Consider the following 22,953-nt stretch of genomic DNA (forward strand, 5'->3'; position numbering starts at 1 on the left):
CGTATAGGGGACACCAGTCAAATTCATTTTTACAACTGAAACCACGTATAGGGGACACCAGTCAAATTGTCTCTTAATTACATAACACCATCATCGAAACAGTAGTGGGAGAAAGGCCCTTCTAATAAATGGCACTCAATGGGTGGATGTCGTCTAATTTACTAAATTGAAATGCTTCTGTATGTTAAAGAAACATGTTTTTTTCAATGTCGAAGAGTCTTTACCATACTTTTGCTGGACATTTATTGCATGATTGAAATGCATTTCCAAATGTGTTCATGGCTCAGTTTGTGTTATGGCTTTCTATAATTACAGTCCAGTCCCTCATTTTACTCCCTCACTTATAAGCTAGGCTGCTGGGTCTGCAATGGTGAGAGGAATGGGACCAATCATGCAACGAAACGACTTTGGACATTTTAAAGACGTTTCAAGTGGCAAGAAGTCTCCGCTGTTCGCTCTTCTTGCTCTGATGAGTTTCACCTTGTGGTTCATTAAAGCACTTTAATCTGTATTAAGTCAAACAGAATTATTTTTGCTGGCCTGACATTTCGTGTCAACGTGAAATGCATCAGAGCAGAGTCAACTGGAGACTATCCCCCAGATTCATCATAGTCATGTTTTACTAGTCCTTAATAGGGAATTTTAAGGAATCACTATTAAAGAATCGCAAAACGGGATGCATGTAGAAATCGCAATATTTTTTGCGATTTCTACTGCTTCCTTATTTGCGATTCGCTAATTGCTAATCGCAAATAAGGAATGGCTTTCCCATTCATTCCTATGGGCCTAAAGGCCCATAGGAATGAATGGGGAGTCATTCGTTATTTGCGATTAGCAATTAGCGAATCGCAAATAAGGAAGCAATATCTAGGGTGACAGGGTGTCCAAAGAACACCCTGTTGCACCCCTGAAATGGTAATGTACACTGGTGTTGCGCACACACATGTCCAAAGGACATGTGTGTGTGTAACATACAACTTAGAAAAATGCACTATAGTGCCTTTTTCTAAGTTTTTGCTATTTACCACGTAGTTAGACTTCGTGGTAAATAGCGGCCCAGATTGCGAATTCGCAATTTTAAAATGGTTCATGAATTGCATTTAAGGAATCTCAAATTGAGATTCCTTAAATGCAAATAATCGCAATTTAGCGATTTCTAGAATTGCGATTTTTGCATTTGGGATGATGCATCTCAAATGCAAAAATAGCGCTCGCAAAGGGCCAGATTCTCAGAATTTGGCCCTTTGCGAGACGATTTTGCTATGATGAATCTGGCTGTTACTGACTTTCCCCAAAGCGGAGGTCATCTAGGGTGGAAGAATGAAGAACCATTAGATACTGTGGGGTGGCACTGGCACGTGTACCTACACCAATCCTGCTCCTTCCGCATTCCGACCACCTCCCACCACAGACTTACAGCCAATCCTTATGCAGCCCGTCCTGCACACAGACTCACCTCTGTGTTCTACAACAGTCTCTGGGAACAAGCAGGTGACTGCCATAGCAGTCTGTAGCATCTACCGACCTGCGTCGAGTGATAAATCCTCCAGGCACTGTGTCATGTGAAGCCTCAGCGCAGTTGAGAAAGCTGAAAACATGCTGTTCCCACCTCATGAGGTGGAGTCACAGCACAGCAACTCCTCATTGGTTTGTTCGCTGCAAACAAACTGAAATGGCTAAACCTACCCCAGCTAAACCAGCGGTCCTACTAGTGCCTTTGCCCAGGTCACTTTCCTTTTCAGCAAAAAATCATAGTAGTGTGAGATGCAGTAGGATATAAGAATCATGAGCCTGATTACGATGCCGGGCACTGTAGCGGAAGCAGGACCGCCCGGCTAGAAGTTGACGGTCCTGCTGCCCAGATTACAATGCAACTGTCTTCATGGCGGTCGCATTGTTATATTTTCTATTGCAGTGCCTCAAAAGAAAATAAACACTCCAAAAACATCCCTACACTGTTTGGTAGGCACCATGCAGTGCCTGAAACATGGTGCAGGGATGGTAAGGGGGCACCAGATGTGCCCCCAGGCACCAAAGAGGAGGGCCAGGTGGAAGGGGGCCGTGATAGGGGCCTCCAAAGGCACTTTCCACCTGCCTTTTCATGACGGATGAACTACCATGCAAGGGCAGGCAGAAAGGGACATTTTAATACCTACTGTAGGGATTACTGAACCTCCAACGCCTTGAGCCTGTCGGAAGCACATTGGACGGTCCCTCCTCCTGATGCCTCCTCCTTGCAACTGGCAGACCCCAGGGGCAGATGTTCGTGGGTCTGACACCGACGAGCCATTGGTGTCAGACCCACCGACATCGTAATCAGGCCCCAAGTCACAAGGAAGTCTTGATTTCTTTTAAAACATGCTTTTTCGTTTACTGACTGAACTTAAGCGTGGGTCATATGTGAATAGTGTCGCATCACTCAGGAACTTATGTGATAACTTCTGTGCCTGCACTTGGGACAGGCTCAGCAGTCTTTGCATAATATTCTCTTTGAGACTGCACCTGATGGCAAACATAGGCTCGGATTAAGCACTGGATTACATATTTTACGGTGTTCTGTTGTGTTTAGCCCCACTACTGTTTGCTGAATCTGCAGGCCGTACTAAAAATAAATTCATGCTTCCTGTCCTCCAGCTTAGTCATTGGTAAGGTCTTTAATGAGGCTCCTAACTTTGTCACCGTCCATGAGCCGTCAACCAAACCTTGTTTTCTCATGTACCTCCACTCATTAAACACCACTACCTTCACACTGAAGGCAGGTTACACTAAATACATTTTTGATGTGCAGCCATGCCTACTTTAATAGATATAGGCATGCTAGAACTCAGTATTGTCTACCACTCCTGTCAAAGAGAAGTAGTTTATTAGTGAATAAGTTGGCTGTGTAAGTACAGGAAGTTAAATGTGCAGTGAACTTTGTTTATAAAATGAAGTTAAATGTCATGCATTGGCATATTTTTTGAAAATAAAATTATGTGTATTTTTGGGAATTGTTAATTATGAGCATATCAGCAAACATGCTGGTTGTGTAAGTACAGGAAGGTACATGTGCAGTGCTCTTTATTGTAAAATGGATGCAATTGTTACATATTATCTTATTTTCTAAAAAATAAAAACTATTTGTATTTTTAGAATTGTTAATTATGAGCATATCAACAAAAATGACTTCAGCACCATCAGCCAAAATGGAGTCACCCACACATACAACGGTGAGGTTGATTTCTTGGAACTTGAGCGCTGGAAGCAGGAATACCTTTGCCATAGAGCACTGAAGCAAATACCCACATTTCTACGTTTTCGCAAGTGGAAAGCTTTTCACGTGTGGAGGAAGAACGTTCGCTCCAGAAAAATCAGTGCATGCAAAAAATTACTGCAGGAGAACTTATTCATTGTTAATGTGGTATGTATGACCAACAATGTATACTCATGATTATGCAGGTATTAAAGGGGAGAGTCCTTCAAAACTGTGGGATCTATTCGCAAACTGCATTTTATAGAACCGTAGTAGTACTACAATAGTAATGGGTGAACAAGCAATGCAAAAACCATAGCAATAGAGAAAATATGATCATGCTCTTTAAATATGTAATGTATATTTGTCCAGCCCTAATCATTTCAACTTTCCTTGAAAAGTAACCTTGAGTGAATTTGCAACTTGTGTATTTGTAACTCTTAACTACTAGTATCTGTAGTAGACATATGTACCTACTTCCATTCTTATGTGAGTTTAGAGTTTAGGGGCCCGATCCACAAAACTAATTTATGACAAAATCCTAAACTTACTACTTTTGGTACTCACAGAAGGCATTTAGTAGTCTTAAATTAGGATTTTGTCTCACGTTAGGATTTTGTCCTCAATTAGGATTTTGTCTTAAATTAGGATTTTGTCCTAATCATTTCAACTTTCCTTGAAAAGTAATCTTGAGTGAATTTGCAACTTGTGTATTTTTAACTCTTAACTACTAGTATCTATAGTAGACTTATGCACCTATTTCCATTCTTATGTGAGTTTAGAGTTTAGGGGCCCGATCCACAGAACTAATTTACGACAAAATCCTAAACTTACTACTTTTGGTACTCACAGAAGGCATAAGTAGTCTTAAATTAGGATGTTGTCTTAAGTTAGGATTTTGTCCTAAATTAGTATTTTGTCTTAAATTGAACTTAAGTTTGTCTTAAAACAACATCCTAATTTAAGACAACATCCTAATTTAAGACAAAATCCTAACTTAAGACTACTAAATGCCTTCTGTGAATACCAAAAGTAGTAAGTTTAGGATTTTGTTGTAAGTTAGTTCTGTGAATCGGCCCCAACCTGTTTCATATCTTTTATGTAAATCATGTACTCTGAAGTCCTTACGCAATGTAACTGGTTCTATTGTAAAGTGCTCTGACACCTTCGGGTAAAGTTTGTGCTCTATAAAAATGCATAAATAAATACTACTTACATCCTACAAAATGCTATTCACGAACCTTCATGGGAAGGTCAATACCTCTGTCTGTCTGATCTTTTACGTGTGTAGCTCTCCGACCTAACTGTAGACATTTTTGCACACATAGGTTTATGTTTTAGTAGTAGATTTGGACGGGAAATGGCTGGAAAATGCTAAATACTTACTACTAAAGGGGAGGGTTTTGGTAGGAGTAAGGACGAGTTAAGGAAAACCTACGGAGGGGTGTAGGGAGAGACTTGCACCCACCCACAAAAGAGTAAACCAATTGCTTTGCACAGATTGCACTTCTGTAGTTACCACCACAAGAAAGGACCCAAAATGGAAGTAAATGTACTCCAGCACAGAGCTGGAATACGTCCAGCACCACATATGGCCAACTAGTGGTAGTGCAACACCCTCCCATAGATAATAATGGAGGCAGGGACTTAAAATAAAAGCCCATATTAACTATTGGTAAATCAAATTAGATTAACTTGTTTTAAGTTTTTAAAAATAACTTATACAGAAATTACATTTAATGCTACAAAGTTACATATAAATAAAGCATAACTATTACTTTATTATAAAATATGTGCAGCTTTTTAAAAATGTAAACATTAAAATAGCTTTAATTAAAACTAATGAGTTTAGATTAATTCTATGTATGAATTTTACAATGTAATACATACAAATATGCTTTACTTTAATTGGGATTTTTATTTAAAGATTTTTAAAAAATTCTCTTAATTTAATACATTCACACTGATGAAATATTTAATTAAAAATAAAGTTAATATTTTAGCTTTTTTTATGTTGTCTACATTTAAAATAAATATTTAAAATAATCTTCATTTACATGTAAAATTAAAACTTTGAACTTTTTTTTAAATGTAATAAACTTTTACACTTTTCCCCCATACTTTAGCATAGGGACATACATGTGAGTAGTTGCGAGTAGTAGATTTATACTCGTGAATTAAGCTCCATCCCTGGAGTCACTACTTTTGAGTAACTTTACACTTGTAAACGATGAATAGCCAAAATTTGTAAAGTTACTTTAAGTGTAAGAGTAAATGTACATATGTAGGTTCACACAAATGTAAGTTTACCTTTATGGTTGTCTCCTGAATGTTTCAATATAGTTCCCTGAAACAGCATCCACTGTACGGTAGCACTATATTGAAAGAAAACACTGTGCACAGCCACTTATTTAAAACACATGAGTTCCATATTAAAGTCATTCAACTGATTTTTTGTAACTGGATAGACAGGGATTACTTGCATGTTGATAGGTCAACAGCAAACTGTTTAAAAGCGATTTAAAAATTAAAATCACTGCAATCATCCATGAATAGTTAAAACCCACAGTTAACAGTGCACAAGGTGAGCTACGCTTTGTGAAGAGACGTTTGTTGAGCTACGGCTGTCTTCTGTGTTACTGGACAGCTGACTTTACACACAATCAGAATAGTTCCTTTTTTGGGGTTTCCATGAGCAGGGACGCACTCTTTAGTGTCTTGCATTTGCTCTTGCTGAAGGCAGTCTTTCTGACATCAAACAAATAGCACCTGTGGGGGATGCCATGGTGGTGAGGAGGTGGGGGGTGGTCACGCACTGGGCATGCACACACCCGTAGAAGTTATTTGTAGCATCCCGTTCAGCATGACCCAGGCGGAGAGCACCTTCCAGCAGCTCTTTTTAACATAAATAAGCCAACAGCACTAATGGAAACTCTCTGTAGTGGAACTACATAAGCACCAAAGGCGTGCTGGCGGACTGTGGGGGCTGTTCCACACCACAGCCTGCATAATGGCTTTAGATTGCTGTTGAAGAGAAAAACTCTCCGGCTGGGATATCCCTCCCTCCCATCTGTTTTGAGTTGAAACGTATATATAACTAACAGAACATCTCGTAAAGGCCATTAATTAATCTGCACGATTCTAAAGTTCCTCTAGCAAAATAAACCAGAGCAACACTACGTAATTCTGATGACAGGCAAGACACCAGCAAAAGCCAACAGAATTATCAGTGCAGCCACGTGCGGCCAGAGTCAGACACTGCTCATAATTATCCATAATGGCTGCTGTTCCCAGGGGGCAAGGAGCTAAGCTTCTAGGCGCATGACCAGGCGCATGACCAAGCTGGCAGTGCAGTGAGCAGGAGGTTCCGAGCAGGCAGCACCCAGCCATGGAGACAGCTACGGCTTACTCTGTCTCCACACTAGTAGGAAAACACCAACACAGACTTTGCATCAGCAGTTCCCGCAGCGGCATCACAGAGAATTAATACTATTTAATAAATTCAGATTCTCTCTGCTTAGCTGGTGTGCTTTGTTTAAAAATTAGGCTCAAGTGCTTGCGTTGTTTGACTCCCATGTCGGAGCCATCCACATCCCAGCCCACTACTTCCGGGCAGTCCCCAGAGGACTTAAATTGTTACCATAAACTAAACACAGGACAAAGGCGAGCAGGCATGCCTTCAATGCACTTTAGCATCAATGGACCGTAAAAAGAAGCAAGTAACATGTCAGGAGGGGTGAGGGACGGGAGGGAGCCCTAGGAACAAGAACAAGGGGGAGTGGCAGGGGCATGCAGCCACATGTGAGGAAGGAAAGCTCCATTAAAATGTAAGCAGTTACAGGCACCAAGCTGAACACAGGCAAACGCTAACAGGAGCAGGCAGGAAAGGAGAAAGAAAAAAGTCCCCAAACTACAAATAAACAACCAAAGCTTAATAATACAGTACTTAGTCCCTGCTATGTGGGAGGAACAGAAAGACAAACAGGAGGGAAAAAGAGAAGTATTGACCACTAGTAAAAGAGGATTTTTAAAGGACACTGAAACAAACAAATGGCCAGCAAGGGGATGGTTTTAACCCCACAAGAGAAGTTACAATAGGCCTCGAATGCTCGACCTAAAAAAGTGGCTCGTGATGTCTCAGTGCTGGTGTGATGCGGTTGTTCTCTGATTTGAAATTTATTATTTTGCAGGTAGGAACCCAATCTCCAATAAATTACATATACCTCTTGATTAATGTGGGAAGTCATAACATACCAGAACAGCCTGAACAAACATATTTTTTATAGTCCCATATCTTGAACATGTACTAGTTTTCAAAATGTTACAATTCGAATTTGATTTTAAAAGACATGCCATGACTTGTATTCTGCTTTTCATCTTGGCCGTAGGCCCCAAATCACTAGTATGGTTTGATAGAACAGTGCCTATTTGGTCCTTTTTATTAATGTAGACTGGAAAATACAGATCATATAAGCATACTTTTCACTGCAATATATGCAAACTTGTGTAATACCAAACTGAAAACAATGCTCCATAAATCCAACGTAACACACCAACATACAAGCGAGGAAAAAGGGAGATCCTAGCAATGATTATGTTTCGTAAAAAAATAACCTTTTATTTATCATTTTGTCATCAACATACAAAGTGCTTTTAATAAATTAATACTCAGGTACATTATTATGTCCAAAGAGCATAATATAACTGGCACAAGTAGATGGCTATATCCTCTTCTCTGTTATAGCTATTGATCTGTCATAATGCATGTCTCAAGTCTCCCCACTATTCTACTCCCCTATCTTATCCCTGGCCTTTAGTGTCCGTGTATCTGTGGTAAATAAAAAACTAATTATTTACGCTGTCAGAATTTCTATAATTACCCAAGAAATGGTAATACATAAAATGAGGAGCAGAGTCCGTGGTCTTTGAGTTGAAAGGGTTTTATTCCAGAACTCGAGTTAAGGGAGAGCTCCTTCACCATGCGGGTTCAGGAGTAGTCTGCTTTACTTGGAACATAACAGCACTTATATACATTATGAGTACAATCAAAAGAAGGAGTTCCCCCGGACTTGATTCAATCATTCATGATGTAATCATACGGAAGACATAGCATGCTTGTTCTCGTTTAAAAGAATAACTTGGATTACATTTCCACATAGACAAACATATTGCATTGGAGTGATTGTGGTGACAAGTTGCAGAGTTACTAGTGTCTGGGGACAGAGAATCGAGGTATTGTTACAGGGTCGTTTCTGTCGGAAAGGTAAAGAGGACGAGGCATTGTGCGTTCTTTACTTCTTACACAAGGGCGGTGATGTCTCACAATGGTATATGTGTGCAGCTGGGAGGAAGGAGAATGGGCTGTGGTTAACTATTCTCATTCATGGCTGTCTCGTGTGCTTGATCAGGTTTTCCCTTGATTGTTGACCCAACCCGTGGCTGCCCCCGCAAGCTGAGAGATCATTGACGAGCGAGAGCTGCTCGTTCTGTGACAGAGTTGGAGAGGGGGGGTTTTGGCGAGCCAACCATCTTAACTGACTCCGTTCTGGTCTAAGGGAAAATATCGAACGGGACGGAAACCCGTAAGATACACGATGGCTGGCCATTATTTTCTTTGCATGTGCCAGTACAACGAAGAGAAAAATAGGCAAGAGGGGGTATAACAAGATCTGTGCTTGAAGTAGGAAAATCGGCTTGCCTGGTCGGTGTTAGGGTGAATAGGGTGCATGATGGGACACCAGGCGGAAGAGGGAGTTTTTAGTCAACTTCCACATTCCCTCCTTGTCCCATAGAAACCCTATTACAGAAATTCTTAATCAATTTCTATATTCATTAGGTCGTATACTTGTTCTTGCAACATGATCTTTTCATTTTTCTTTCCTCTGTTTCGTGGACGAGGAGTACAGGAAGTGGCACACAGTCCACAAAGGGCGGGGCCACACTGGACACAGAGGCAGCAGGTGAAAATAGTGGCTAAAACGAGGCCCAGGACTGTTAATGCCTTCCACCCCCAGGTGGACAGGAGGTCCCACAACCAGCCGGTCAGGGACCATGTGCCGGTGTCCATATCCAACTTATCGGATAGCACATGGAGGTGGGAGATAGCAGAATAAACTGATGGGGCGTTGTCTGGAATAAATACACAACAACTGGACCCTATTACCTTACACACACCACCACGGTCGGCTAACAGGACATCTAAAACTATACGGTGCTGCAGTGTCATGAGCCTGTCTGCAGCTACCTCAGCTGTAATGTTATATAAGGCGCCAGTTGTTTCGTCTATGGCGGCCTGAACTACACGGGTTAGTTGCCGGATGTGGCGACTATTTGCCATAGGTCCCCAGAAAGGGAGAAAACCTTTAAAGAAGTCTCCAGCTTCTTGTCCTGCAGTATCTTCTGCATCTATGACCCCCCTTCGCTGTCTTCTAACTTGGGTCAGAGGGTCAATCAGATGGTAATCGGCAGGGGCGGTGTAAGTCGGTGGTAAAAGGAATGCGATGTAGCACTTTCCAGACCAGCCTTGAGGCAACCAAGTGCGCGCATGGGGTCCACAGATGAAATAGGTGTTTGGGGCAGTTACTATGGTCGGAAAATCGGGAGCGGGTAGTGTATATGTCCTATCACACTCCCTGTTCCCCATTACTTCCCCTTTTCCTTTCCCCCTTATGCAAAACCGGCCATTTTGCGGTACTACCCAACCTCCTTGATCTGTCCGTCTTTGATCGGCGTAAAACATTTCCCTGAAGGAAGCCATGTCATGGAACTGAGAGTAACTGATATTTTCGTGATCTTCAGCCCTCCCCCAGGTTACAGTAAGATCCACCATTTTAGAAACAGCCTTTACTATTTTAGTCTTTACTTCGTTCCAATTACTCTCGTTTTTCAATTTTGTCGGGGGAATGTTTCTGACTGAGGCAGAAAATATCATGGCTAATGCATAGGCGGACCCTGAATAACCGAACGGGAGAGAGAAAAAGGGCATTCCCTTATGTACGGAATGTGGCATCAAGCCACAAACCCAACAGTTCGTCTTGTTGACTATGAGTTGGTGTTTATGGAGGGTGGAAATGAAGGTATTATTTATAAACTCCTTTCTTCTGTCCTCGAGGTGTGGGGGAAGATCAACATGGGAATGCATAGTGGTATTCTTTACAAGTGTGGAAGAATGCGGAGGGAAAACTGTACATAAGATCCAACCCAGACAAGCTGCTACACAGCAAAGAAGTAACATTATCAGTAGGAAAATTGAGAACCTGCTATGCAGTAATTTTAAATAATTAGTCTTTTTCCATTTGCGCATCATGTCATTTCTCCTCATTTTGTCTATGAATTTAATATCAAAATGTCTCTGTACACGAGATCAAAACGTCTCCCAGCAGCCGCTTCACCAAGAGCTTGTTCCTGGGCTTAATTAGCTACCGGTGCATTACGATCAGGTGTAATGTCTTTAGTCTATTTTTGGTGAGATCGCAGCCGCGATCTGTATTCCTGTTGAGGAGTGAGTTCTGGAAGTGGGGAAATTATATCCGGGGCGTTTATAGCCGTTGAACAGGGCACAGTGTCTGTTGGTCCCAAAAATTTTCTGCAGTGGCTAGCGTGGAGCCATCCCTTGCGTCCTTCTACTTTGACGGCCGTCCTCGTGGTCAAGAGTACTAATTTCGGAGCCATCCACCTTTTCTCCAGGGGGCTGGTACGATCGAAGTTTCGTACAAGTATCCAATCTCCGGGCTTTATGGAGTGTTCCTCAGGCGTGGTGTGGTCTGGAAAAGCTGCTGCAACCTGCGAACGACAAGATCGGAGTGCAGACATCAAGGAAGCCAGGTAATCTGTCAACATGTTAGAATCAATTCCAGTCAGTTTCCTAGGAGAAGGGACACCCCAGATGTTAGAGGTCTCCCGAATGTTATTTCGAAAGGGGACAGTCCCGTCCGGGAATGTGCCACCATCCGCATGTAAAAGAGAGCGACCGGGAGGGCAGTGACCCAGTCTATCCCTTTTTCTGCACATACTTTGGCTAGTTTCGTTTTCAAGGTCTGGTTGTGTCGCTCTACCAGGCCCGCTGCTTGAGGGTGTCGGACACAATGAAATCTCCAGGAATATCCCAGTAGTAGAGAAACAGCCTCCATTAGTTTGGAAGAGAAAGGCTGTCCATTGTCTGAATAGATGACCCTTGGTAACCCATACCTGGGGAAGAATTCTCTCACTAGTTGCTTAGCGGTTGTCTGGGCACCATAGTCTGGGACGGGGTATGCTTCAGTCCATCGTGTCAGTGTACACACTACCACCAGTACGTATTTGTACCCTCTACATCTGTCCATCTGGATATAATCCATTTGGAGGACTTCGAAAGGATGATCAGGAGGCTGGAATCCACCCTGTTCTACTGGTACTCCTTTACCAGGGTTAAATTGGCAACATATCATACAAGTTTTTACCTTTTGTTTGGCTGCAGCTCTTAGGTGTTTGTTAAACCAGATGTTCCGTAAACTATCCAGCATACCTTTCTCGCCTAGGTGGGCGGGGCTATGGACTGTGTCAATTATGACTTGTACCATGGAGTCAGGGAGAAACCACACTGTTCGGTTTTTAGTCATCCAACCCTGATCAGTCTGGACCCCTCCTTGTTCAGTCCATTTCTTTATTTCATCTGCGGTGGCATGTGTCTGTATGTCTTGCACATCTTTCAAGGGGTCCCTCACTATCATAGTGACAGTCTGTGTGGGTAACTGAGAGTCTGTGGTATTCGCTGGATTCTGGGCTGTCTGTTTAGCAGTCCGGTCCGCTAAGTCATTTCCTTTAGATATAGTGTCTGTAGCTTTGGTATGTGCTTTGCACTTCAGAATAGCTATGGCTGTAGGCAGGTGTATGGCATCTAGTAAGGCTTGAATCAGGGGACCATGTTGTATTTTGGCCCCATGTGAGGTAAGAAAACCTCTTTCTCGCCACAACACTCCAAAATTATGAACTACACCAAATGCATATTGGGAATCGGTGTAGATGTTCACTTTCAATTGTTTTGCCCATATGCAGGCCTGTGTCAGGGCGGTGAGCTCTGCTGCTTGGGCTGACAGGATGTCTATTCTTTGGGTCTCTATAATTTTACAGTCCGTTGTTACTGCATAGGCTGCCACTAACTATCCAGCGCTTGTCCTCATGCACGATCCATCCACATAAAGTGTTACATCAGGATCTGGGAGTGCAACATCTGTTAGGTCTTGTCTTGGTTTTGTCACTACATCGATCATCTCCACACAGTCATGTTGTGTCGTGTCACCTGAGCTTGAGGGCAAAAGGGTAGCGGGGTTCAATATGTTGCACCGTCTGATCTCTATGTGTGGCTGAAAGAGCGTTAGTTCGTATCCTGTCAGTCTTGCTACAGTCAGGTGTTGAGTCTACGTTCTGTTTAGAAGGACTTCCACAGCATGTGGCACTTGTACTATCAGGGGATGTCCTAACACTATTGAATCGCTTTGTCTTATGGCCAGGGCTGTAGCCGCAACGGATTTCAGACATGCAGGCAAAGCTTGTGCTACGGGGTCCAATGTGCTAGAGAAATAAGCACAGGGTCTATTTCTTCCTGCTTGGTCTTGTGTGAGGACAGATAGTGCTGTTCCGTCACGTTCTGTCACGAACAGGGTAAAATGCTTGCTGTAATTTGGGGTGGCCAAAACTGGTGCTTGACACAGAGCTAGTTTCAGAGCTTCAAATGCTTGGGAGTGTTCTGATGTCCAAGGGAGAGTTGTATGAGTGGCTGCTTCCACTGTAGTTAACTGTATGAGTGGCTTAACTATGTGGGCATACTGAGGGATCCATTGTCTGCAATATGAAGTGAGACCAATGAATGCACGCACTTCTTTTTGTGACTTTGGCTGTGAAATTGTCTAGATCAATTGGATTCGTTCTTGTGTCAGTTGCCTACCCTCCTTGGACAGCAAATGTCCTAAGTAAGCCACTTGCTGTGCGCAGAACTGCAATTTTGAGGGAGACACCTTGTGACCTTTGTCTGTCAGGAAGTGTAGAACTGTGAGAGATGCTTTTTCACAGTCTGGTTCTGTCCTTGCTGTGATGAGAATGTCATCTACATACTGTATTAATGCTGTGTTGGTAGGCATATTGATACTGTCAAGTTGTCTTTTTAGTGCTTGGCTGTAGATGCTTGGACTTTCTGTATAGCCTTGGGGAGCTCTAGTGAACCTGAAACTTCGTCCTTTTAAACTGAATCCGAATAGATATTGACTGTCGGGATGTATAGGAATGCTGAAAAACGCATTCTTCAAGTCGATGACCGTGAAAAATGCAGCTTCGGGGTCTATGGCAGTCAGTAGTGAGGAAATATCTGGGACCACTGGATATTGTGGGATCACACATTTGTTCAGTTCTCGAAGATCAACCACCAGTCGGTAGACCGGGGGTGCCTGAGGGTCAGTCCTTTTGAGGACTGGAAGAACTGGAGAATTGCAAACATTTGAATCCGTCTCTATCACCACTCCATGTTCTATGAGTTCTTGGATTATCTTGAGTAAGGCTTGTTCAGCCTCGGGTGGAATCTTATATTGTCGTATACGGGGTAGGACTACACCCTCCTTGAGTGTGACTTGATGTGGGGTGATATCCATGTATCCGACATCAGTCAAGCTTTTTGCCCACAAATGTTGTGGGATGTCATTTAGTCTGGGGTCGAATTCTTTGACTGTGAAATGTCCTTCGAAATCTCGTAGGAACAATTTTACTCCTTCCGGTGAACAGCATATTACTGCTCCTAGTTCTTTGAGTGTCTTGATTCCTAGTAAATTCTCTGGGCACGTTTCCGTAAGGACTAGATCAGTAGTACGTGTCAGAGGACCTACTCCTAACGAGACTTGTTCAGACACTTTGTTTATGATCGGTTTTCCTGAAAAGCCCAGAGATATATTATGTGAGCCAGAGAGAGGAACCTCTGGGACTTCCTTATGACTTATGGTAGTCCTACTCGCCCCCGTGTCTATGAGGAATTTTCTGTCTTGTCCCAGTAAGTGAGCTTGTACATATGGACCTTTCTGATCCACTGGAACTGGGATAAGGGGCAAGTCACTTTCTCTCTCTAGGCTGTCTCATGCATATGGTTCAAACTCGGGGTAATCTGACTGTGCGTACTGGTACATCTGTGTGGCAGCAGCAGCAGGCGTCTGAACCTGTGGAGGGGTAATGGTCTGAGGCTGCTGAGTGTTACCTGGTCTGGGAGTGTGAGGGCGTTCTTTTGTCTTTCCTGTCGCTATGTTATGTTTCAGGACTGGGCATTCCCTCACAAAATGGCCTGGTTGCTTGCAGTAGTTGCAAGTACCTTTATTGGCCCCCACATTACCTTTGGGGTCCGTGTTTACTGGTGCCGTCTGTGCAACCAGTACCTTCATTTTTGTGTCTTTTACTCGTTTCTTTTCTTGTTCCTGTTCTTCCCTTATTCTGTTGTGGTGGTACTGTAACATTTGTAACATTTGTGAAGGACTATTTTCTTGCCAGGTACTCTCAATTTTCAACACTCTATTTCTGATGGGGGGTAAGGCGTTGTCCACCAATTTGGACACAAAAAGATGAGGATATGCCTCGCTACTATGTGCGAGTCCACTATTTATAGAGAAACATTTCTCCAATCTGGTGTAATAATCACCCGTATCCTCGTCTGGCTTTTGTTTACAGGCAGAAATGGCATCCCAATCTTCCTTTTTTGTTGCCAATAACAGAGGCAAGACCTGTATGAGGAGACTGGGTAATTCCTTTACACATTCACCTAAACCTTCACCTGGTTTTCGGTCTGTCTCTTCTTTTTCTAGGGCAGTCCACGTAATCTTTTTACCACCCACCTCCCAGTCCTTTTCCTTCAATTTGTCAAATATGCCTGTAGGTAGAATTACTTTAAGTAGTATGATTATATCTGGATATGTAAAACTACCCATTTGGAGGATATCCTTCAACTCTCTATGAAATCCTCCGGGATCTTTTTCGTGAGAGGGCACCATCTTTTTCATTTCCAATATTTCTAACTTGGTAAGGGGAGTATACACATGTATTCGTTGCAGTGTACCATCTACCTGGGGTATGGGGTGGACTTCTCGTAAGGGGTATTGGCCTATACTGTAAGGTTCATGGTCTGATGAAGCTAAGGTAAGTTGGAGGTAACGGAGGCGCAGGTCCAGAATGGTATTGATCAATTCCGGTCCCCGAGACCTCCATCTTTCTGTCACTACTTCTTGTAACAGTTTGTATAGCTTATCTGATCGGTGGAAGTTATTCTCGTATAAGGTAGCCAGGTGTTGGATCATATAAATACCTGCTAGCCGTTGTTCTGCTCGGGGAAGAGCCAGAAACATTTGTGCTACTATATCTGGGCCGTATACCCGGTGCTGTGATATCCAATGGGTGGCAGACCGGGCCAATTCCTTTTCTTGTTGAGTAAGGGGAGGCTCATTGTCCATCCATTCATCTAGGGCTCTTTCTGTGGACTGAAAAAGGTCTTTCGGAGAAGGATCTAATCTTTTAACTTTCCGCGACACTCGCGGGGTTCGCCACTTGGAGCCAGGACAATGTCGCGCTACACCCAGGAAATTTATTCTACCTAGTGTCGGACCCTCATCTTCCTCTGAGTCGTCCTCCTGTGTGACTTTCTCAGAGTGGATGGTGACAATTTTCTTAACCAGTCTTTTAGTTATTTTGTCGATCTGATGTCCCACATCGTGTGCTCCCCTGTGTACCTGATCACTAAGGTCTATTAACTCAGAGTCTATGCTTCCATTACCCGGGTCTAGTTCCCGAATCAGACAATTTATGATGAACCGCAGGAGCAGTCCTCTGATGGGATCTTTTCTATTTTTCATGACCTGGACCAGAGTATCCGGACCTTCACCTGTTCGTATGAACTCATAAACTCTATCCAAATGCTTCGTTATATCAGGGACCTTCTGGAGTTGACCCAGGGCTTGTCTTAATCTCTCTGATATCGTGGCCATTGGGCCACTACCGGGTTCGGGGTCGTAAGGACACTCAAGAGGCGGGACATCGTCTTTATCCTCAGCCCCGTTCCCGGACACTCCTAAATCAGAGGTGGAACCACCGGCTACTAGTTCAGGAGCACGTATAGACGGGCGTGTTCTAGACATGTTAACATAAGCGGGGGGTGGTTCCGACAGATAGGCAGGGAGAAAATTGTCGGGAGCAGTGGGAATTACTTTCACTGGGGATTTGGGATGTTCTTCTATAATTTCTTCTGACAAAACGGGATAAATGCCAGTAACAAGGGCGCTTCTTTCTCTATCTGCCTGTTCAGCTAAAACCTTCTCACCTTCTTCCTGTAATTGCTTTTCTTTAGCCTGTTCCGACATTCTCTTACTTTTCTTGACTTTCCCTAGTTCTTTCTGGGCCCTCCTATGTGCTTCCTTACGCCATAACTCAATGGCTTCTGTCTGTGAGGGCCTCGCCTTTCGTTTCCATAACTCTTCTTCTACTCTCATAATACATTCTAAGTCCCAGGTACCTGCGGCGGGCCATCTATGCACCATTTCTAATTTTTCGGTATAGTCTACCCAAAGGTCTAAGAATAATATGGCACTCAATCCATGTTTGTTATACATGAAATGTCCAGGTGTATCTCTAGGCGGGATTTTAACTGGTTTCTCTAATAGATTCTTTTTGGTGCCGATCGTACGTAATTTGGAAAACAGAGGCATTCTTAAACTCAACTAATTACGGTTAAAAAGACTTGGAATATACAAAAACAAAACAAACACTTTATACACTAGAATATAGTGCAACTGTACCGGTCTCACGAATGAGACACATCTTTACCGTTTTCCAAAAATGGAACCCGTCTCTATACTTTCCCAGTGGTACTCACCAAGAAGCAAAACTTGAAGACCTGGTCATCGGACTCTTGACGCTTGCGCAGGAATATCGGGGCTCCAAAGACCTCGGACTCGGCGTTCTCACTGGTCGGGCTCTGGGTTGGGACGCTCCGCTATCTTCTTCACCGCCTCGTGTGGATGATCAGTCGCAGTCTGTCTCCTCCTCGTCTCGAGGGAGTTAGCGGGAACACCCCGCTGTTGTGCACTTGAAGTCCGTCGAAAGTATGGAAGGGACAAGGACCCGACTTATATCGCCGGCGCGTAGGGAAGAGGGAGCGTCCCTGTTCAGGCGCCAATTAATGTGGTAAATAAAAAACTAATTATTTACGCTGTCGGAATTTCTATAATTACCCAAGAAATGGTAATACATAAAATGAGGAGCAGAGTCCGTGGTCTTCGAGTTGAAAGGGTTTTATTCCAGAACTCGAGTTAAGGGAGAGCTCCTTCACCAAGTGGGTTCAGGAGTAGTCTGCTTCACTTGGAACATAACAACACTTATATACATTATGAGTACAATCAAAAGAAGGAGTTCCCCCGGACTTGATTCAATCATTCATGATGTAATCATACGGAAGACATAGCATGCTTGTTCTCGTTTAAAGAATAACTTGGATTACATTTACACATAGACAAACATATTGCATTGGAGTGATTGTGGTGACAAGTTGCAGAGTTACTAGTGTCTGGGGACAGAGAATCGAGGCATTGTTACAGGGTTGTTTCTGTCGGAAAGGTAAAGAGGACGAGGCATTGTGCGTTCTTTACTTCTTACACAAGGGCGGTGATGTCTCACAATGGTATATGTGTGCAGCTGGGAGGAAGGAGAATGGGCTGTGGGTAACTATTCTCATTCATGGCTGTCTCGTGTGCTTGATCAGGTTTTCCCTTGATTGTTGACCCAACCCGTGGCTGCCCCCGCAAGCTGAGAGATCATTAACGAGCGAGAGCTGCTCGTTCTGTGACAGAGTTGGAGAGGGGGGGTTTTGGCGAGCCAACCATCTTAACTGACTCCGTTCTGGTCTAAGGGAAAATATCGAACGGGACGGAAACCCGTAAGATACACGATGGCTGGCCATTATTTTCTTTGCATGTGCCAGTACAACGAAGAGAAAAATAGGCAAGAGGGGGTATAACAAGATCTGTGCTTGAAGTAGGAAAATCGGCTTGCCTGGTCGGTGTTAGGGTGAATAGGGTGCATGATGGGACACCAGGCGGAAGAGGGAGTTTTTAGTCAACTTCCACATTTCAGTAAGTGTGTTTGTAGTTCAGCATAAAGTTCACTTGTGGTATCTCAATATGACATGCTCTTGAGCCAACTCTTGCTATTGGGTTTCTTCCTAGTGCCCCAGTGGATTACTATTTCACGTTTTGCCAGAAGCATTGCTATTGCTACAAATCTACGTACTCTTTCGGGCAGGGCGTCTACATAACCCATCAGTGCTAACAAAGGGGAAACTATTAATTGCGTACCAACCATTTGCTGCACTAGGCCAAGTATTTCCTGCCAGAAGGGATTTATTACACTACACGACCAGGTCATGTGTATAAATGGTGCTGCCTGCAAATAGCATTTAGGGCAATGTGTGAAATTGGGGCTGTTTATCCTAACCATCTGCTGTGGTGTGACATAAGCCCTCCTGAGATTCTTAAAGTGAAGTAGTTTGTGTCTATAGTTGCATGAGACTAACTGAGTTTGTTTGCAACACCCTTCCCATTCTTTATCTGTAAGCAGTTGTCCTAAATCGGCTGCCCAAGCTTCTCGAACCCTGGTATCGTTTTGTGGCATAAGTGTGAGGCATGTTTTGTATAGTCTAGAGGTGATATGTTCCCCGTTTGTGTCTGTAATGATTAGAGTGAGTGGCCCGAACACCTCAGGTTCTATAGGTCAAGTTGTAATAGCTTCTCTCAGTGCGCTCTGCATTCGGGTCAGTACAAAGTGTTCCATAAATGAGGCTGTCGAAAAACGCGGGTCTTCCGCACGAGAAAATGCGTGCCCTCCAGGGAACAAGTCTCCAAAGGTTTCTAACCCTATGCTGGAGAGAATGCACTGAGTCCCATCTTCCAGAGTTGGAGGGAGCCAGGGATTCGTCGACGGTGGCAGCGCTGAAGAGTATAGCTTCACCCCCTCCCTTGTTTTCAATAGTAATTTTTTCCATGCCCAACAAGTAGTGGAGATTGGTTGTATGTCATGTGGGTCTCGTGGAATCCCAATGGGGAATATCGCATTCAATGGTGTAGGATCTGCTAGATCTCTTTCAGGTTTGGCATAGGGTATCCATGCATCGGAGTGATACCAATGGTGTGCATATCCACACTGCACAAGCATATAGTAGAGTTGAATATTCGGCACCCCAAAGCCTCCTCTTTCATAAGGAATGATTAATATATCCCAGCTAATTTTTGGCTGCTTCCCCCCTATGCAGGTTTTTCGAGGTGTGTGCGGATCTGTATAAAAAGCGTCTTTGTTAATGGGATAGGTATGTTAGTAAATAAATAGAGCAAGCGTGGTAATATCACCATTTTGATAATGGCTATCCATCCGCCATTGACCGCGGTAGCTTGACGCATTGCTCAACTTGTTCCAGTAGTCGGTCTAGTGCTGGACCATAGTTGAGGCGTAACACCTGTTCTCTGTCCCTGTGTACATGAATTCCGAGGTACTTGATCTCCCCTTCGCACCATGTCAGGGGGAATTCTCCGTAGTCGCGGCTGTGTACTTCCATTAGGGGGAATTTCTCTGATTTACTCCAATTTTTATGGTTTGGACAGTGCTCTGAATCGCTCTATTACTGTTAATAATGGTATCAAATTATCTTCCGGTTTCCTAACATACAGTGCCATGTCATCCACGTACAGCGTCACTAGTACAGGACCATGTTTAAATTAGAGGCCTCTGTGCTGATGCTCTTTCTGGAAGTATCATATTAGTGTGTCCATTGCTATTATAAAAAGTAATGGGGAAAAGGGGCATCCCTGCCTGGTGCCTCTGGTTATGTCAAACAGTTCTGTTATTGTGCCGTTAAATCGAATGCGGGCCGAGGGACTTGCATATAATAGTTTTACCAGGTCCCGAACCCCTTCGGGATGCCCATTTTAGCCACAATAGCGTGTAAAAAGGGTCAATACAATCAATCAATCAATCAATCATATCATTTCTAAAGCAAACTACTCACCCGTGAGGGTCTCAAGGCAATGGGGTGAGGTGAGGTGGGGAATGCTGCTACTGCTCGAAAAGCGAGGTCTTGAAGAGTTTTCTGAAGGTCAGCAGGTCTTGGGTCTGCCGTAGGTGGATGGGGAGGGTGTTCCAGGTCTTGGCAGCGAGGTGGGAGAACGTTCTGCTGCCGGAGGTCGCTCTTCGGAAGTGGGGTACTGTGGCGAGGGCGAGGTCGGTGGAGCGGAGCTGGCTGGTGGGGGTGTAGAAGCTGAGTCGTCTGTTGAGGTACGTTGGTCCGGTGTTGTGGAGTGCCTTGTGTGCATGGGTGAGGAGCTTGAAGGTTATCCTCTTGTTGACCAGGAGCCAGTGCAGGTCTCTCAGGTGGGGTGTGATGTGGCTGTGGCGAGGGATGTCGAGGATCAGGCGTGCAGAGGCGTTCTGGATGCGGTGGAGCCATCTTAGGATTTTGGCCGAGGCTCCTGCGTAGAGGGCGTTTCTGTAGTCCAACCTGCAACTGACGAGGGCCTGGGTGACCATTCTTCTCTTTTCAGTGGGGATCCACTTGTAGATCATGCGGAGCATGCAGAGGGTTTTGAAGCAGGAGTAAGAGACGGCGTTGACCTGTTTAGTCATGGAGAGGGTGGAGTCGAGGATGACCCCTTGGTTGTGTGCGTGGTCGGTTGGTGTTGGAGCGGTTCCCAGTGTGGTCGGCCACCAGGAGTCATCCCAGGCCAAAGGGGTGGATCCGAGGATGAAGACCTCCGTCTTGTCTGAGTTCAGCTTCAGTCGGCTGATCCTCATTTATTCAGCGTCGGCCTTCATTCCTTCGTGAAGGTTGGTTTTGGCGGTGTGGGGGTCCTTGGTGAGGGAGAGGATCAGCTGGGCGTCATCGGCATTGGAGATGATGTTGAGGTTGTGCCGACGGGCGACGTCGGCGAGCGGTGCTATGAAGATGTTAAACAGAGTTGGGCTGAGGGATGAGCCCCGGGGTACGCCGCAGATGATCTCGGTGGCTTCGGAGTGGAAGGGGGGAAGGCGGACGCTCTGTGTTCTGCCGGAGAGGAAGGAGGTGGTCCAGTCCAGGGCCTTCTCTTGGATCCCGGCGTTGTGGGGGCGTGTTCGTAGTGTGTGGTGGCAGACCGTGTCGAAGGCGGCTGACAGGTCCAGGAGGATGAGGGCCGCCATTTCTCCGTTGTCCAGCAGGGACTTGATGTCATCGGTGGCGGCGATGAGGGCAGTCTCGGTGCTGTTGTTGCTGTGGAACCCGTCTGGAAAGGTTCCAGGATGTTGTTCTCCTCGAGGTAGTGGGTCAGTTGTTCGGTGACGGTCTTCTCGATTGCCTTTGCCGGAAATGGGAGCAGAGAGATGGGCCGGAAGTTCTTGAGGTCCTTGGGGTCCGCCTTGGGTTTCTTGAGTAAGGCGTTGATCTCGGCGTGCTTCCAGCTCTCCGGGAAGTTTGCTGTCTCAAAGAAGGTGTTGATGACTTTCTGGAGATGGGGTGCGATGTATGTGCTGGCTTTGTTGAAGATGTGGTGCGGGCATGGGTCTGACGGAGATCCGGAGTGTATGGTGTTCATGATCTTGATGGTGTTGTCGTCGTTGATGTTGGTCTAGGAGAGCAGGCGGTTGGTGAGGATGGTGGTCATTGGGGCGGAGGTCTCAGTGTTTGTCGTGGCGGTCGTGGCATTGAAGCTGTCATGGATGTCTGCGATCTTGCGGTGGAAGATGGTGGCCAGCGAGTCGCACAGGTCTTGCGAGGGTGGGACGTCGTTGGTGTTGGAGAGTTCCTTCACGATGTTGAAGAGTTCTTTGCTGTTGTGCGCGTTGTTGTCTAGGCGGTCTTTGAAGGAGGCCCTGTTGGCGGATCTGATGAGGTGATGGTGTCTGCGGGTGGCGTTCTTGTGGGCTGCGTGGCTGTCTGGTGTTCGTTCATAGAACCAGATCTTCTCCAGCTTTTGGCAGGTTTGCTTGGAGGCCCGGAGGTCTTCAGTGAACCAGCTGGCTTTCTTGTTGGTGTGACTGTGGAAGGGTTTCTTGATCGGGCGAGGGTGTTGGCGCAGTCATTGATCCACTGTCTGAGGTTGCGGGCGGCAGTGTCGGGGTCGGTGGCGTCGGCAGGTGGGCTCTGGTGAGGGTGGTGGTTAGCTGATCTTTGGTGACTTTGCTCTAGTAGCAGCGAGGCATCTGTTGGGTGCGGTGGTGCGTGGTGGGTTTCTTGAAGGTGAAGTGGATGCAGCGATGGTCGGTCCAGTGGAGTTTGGTGGTGCGGTTGAAGGAGACGTGGGGGCTTTCAGAGAAGATGGGGTCAAGCATGTGACTGGCGGAGTGGGTGGGTGTTGTGACGAGTTGTCTGAGTCCAAGGTTGGCTAGGTTGTCGATCAGGGTGGTGGAGTTGGTGTCGTTGTTGTTCTCGAGGTGGAAGTTCAGGTCCCCGAGGAGGATGTAGTCCATGGAGGCGAGGGCGTGTGTGCTGACGAAGTCGGCGATGAAGTTGCTGAACTGTGGTCGGGACCCGGGGGGTCTGTAGATGAGGATTCCTCTGAGGGTGGTGTTGGGGTCTATGTGGATCTGGATTACACAGAGTCAACCGCTTTCTCTGCGTCTAAAAAAGCTGCCACCGTAGGCATACTAGGTCCACAGATTAAGAGCCATGCATCTGTGTCTAATGAACCCAGTCTGCACAGGTGCCATAA

At 45.0% G+C, this 22,953-nt stretch overlaps 1 protein-coding gene across 1 annotated transcript in view; it reads left to right on the plus strand.

The window, feature by feature from the left end:
- LOC144820261 (dynein axonemal heavy chain 6-like) overlaps nucleotides 1–22,953 on the plus strand; it is a 1,187,310-nt gene that overhangs the window by 163,768 nt on the left and 1,000,589 nt on the right. The window contains exon 5 of the mRNA XM_078677850.1: nucleotides 3,133–3,400. Within this exon, the coding sequence (XP_078533976.1) occupies nucleotides 3,133–3,400 (268 nt within the window). The remainder of the gene's footprint in view (nucleotides 1–3,132; nucleotides 3,401–22,953) is intronic.

Source organism: Lissotriton helveticus, chromosome 2_1, assembly GCF_964261635.1.
Source record: "Lissotriton helveticus chromosome 2_1, aLisHel1.1, whole genome shotgun sequence".
NCBI lineage: Eukaryota > Metazoa > Chordata > Amphibia > Caudata > Salamandridae > Lissotriton > Lissotriton helveticus.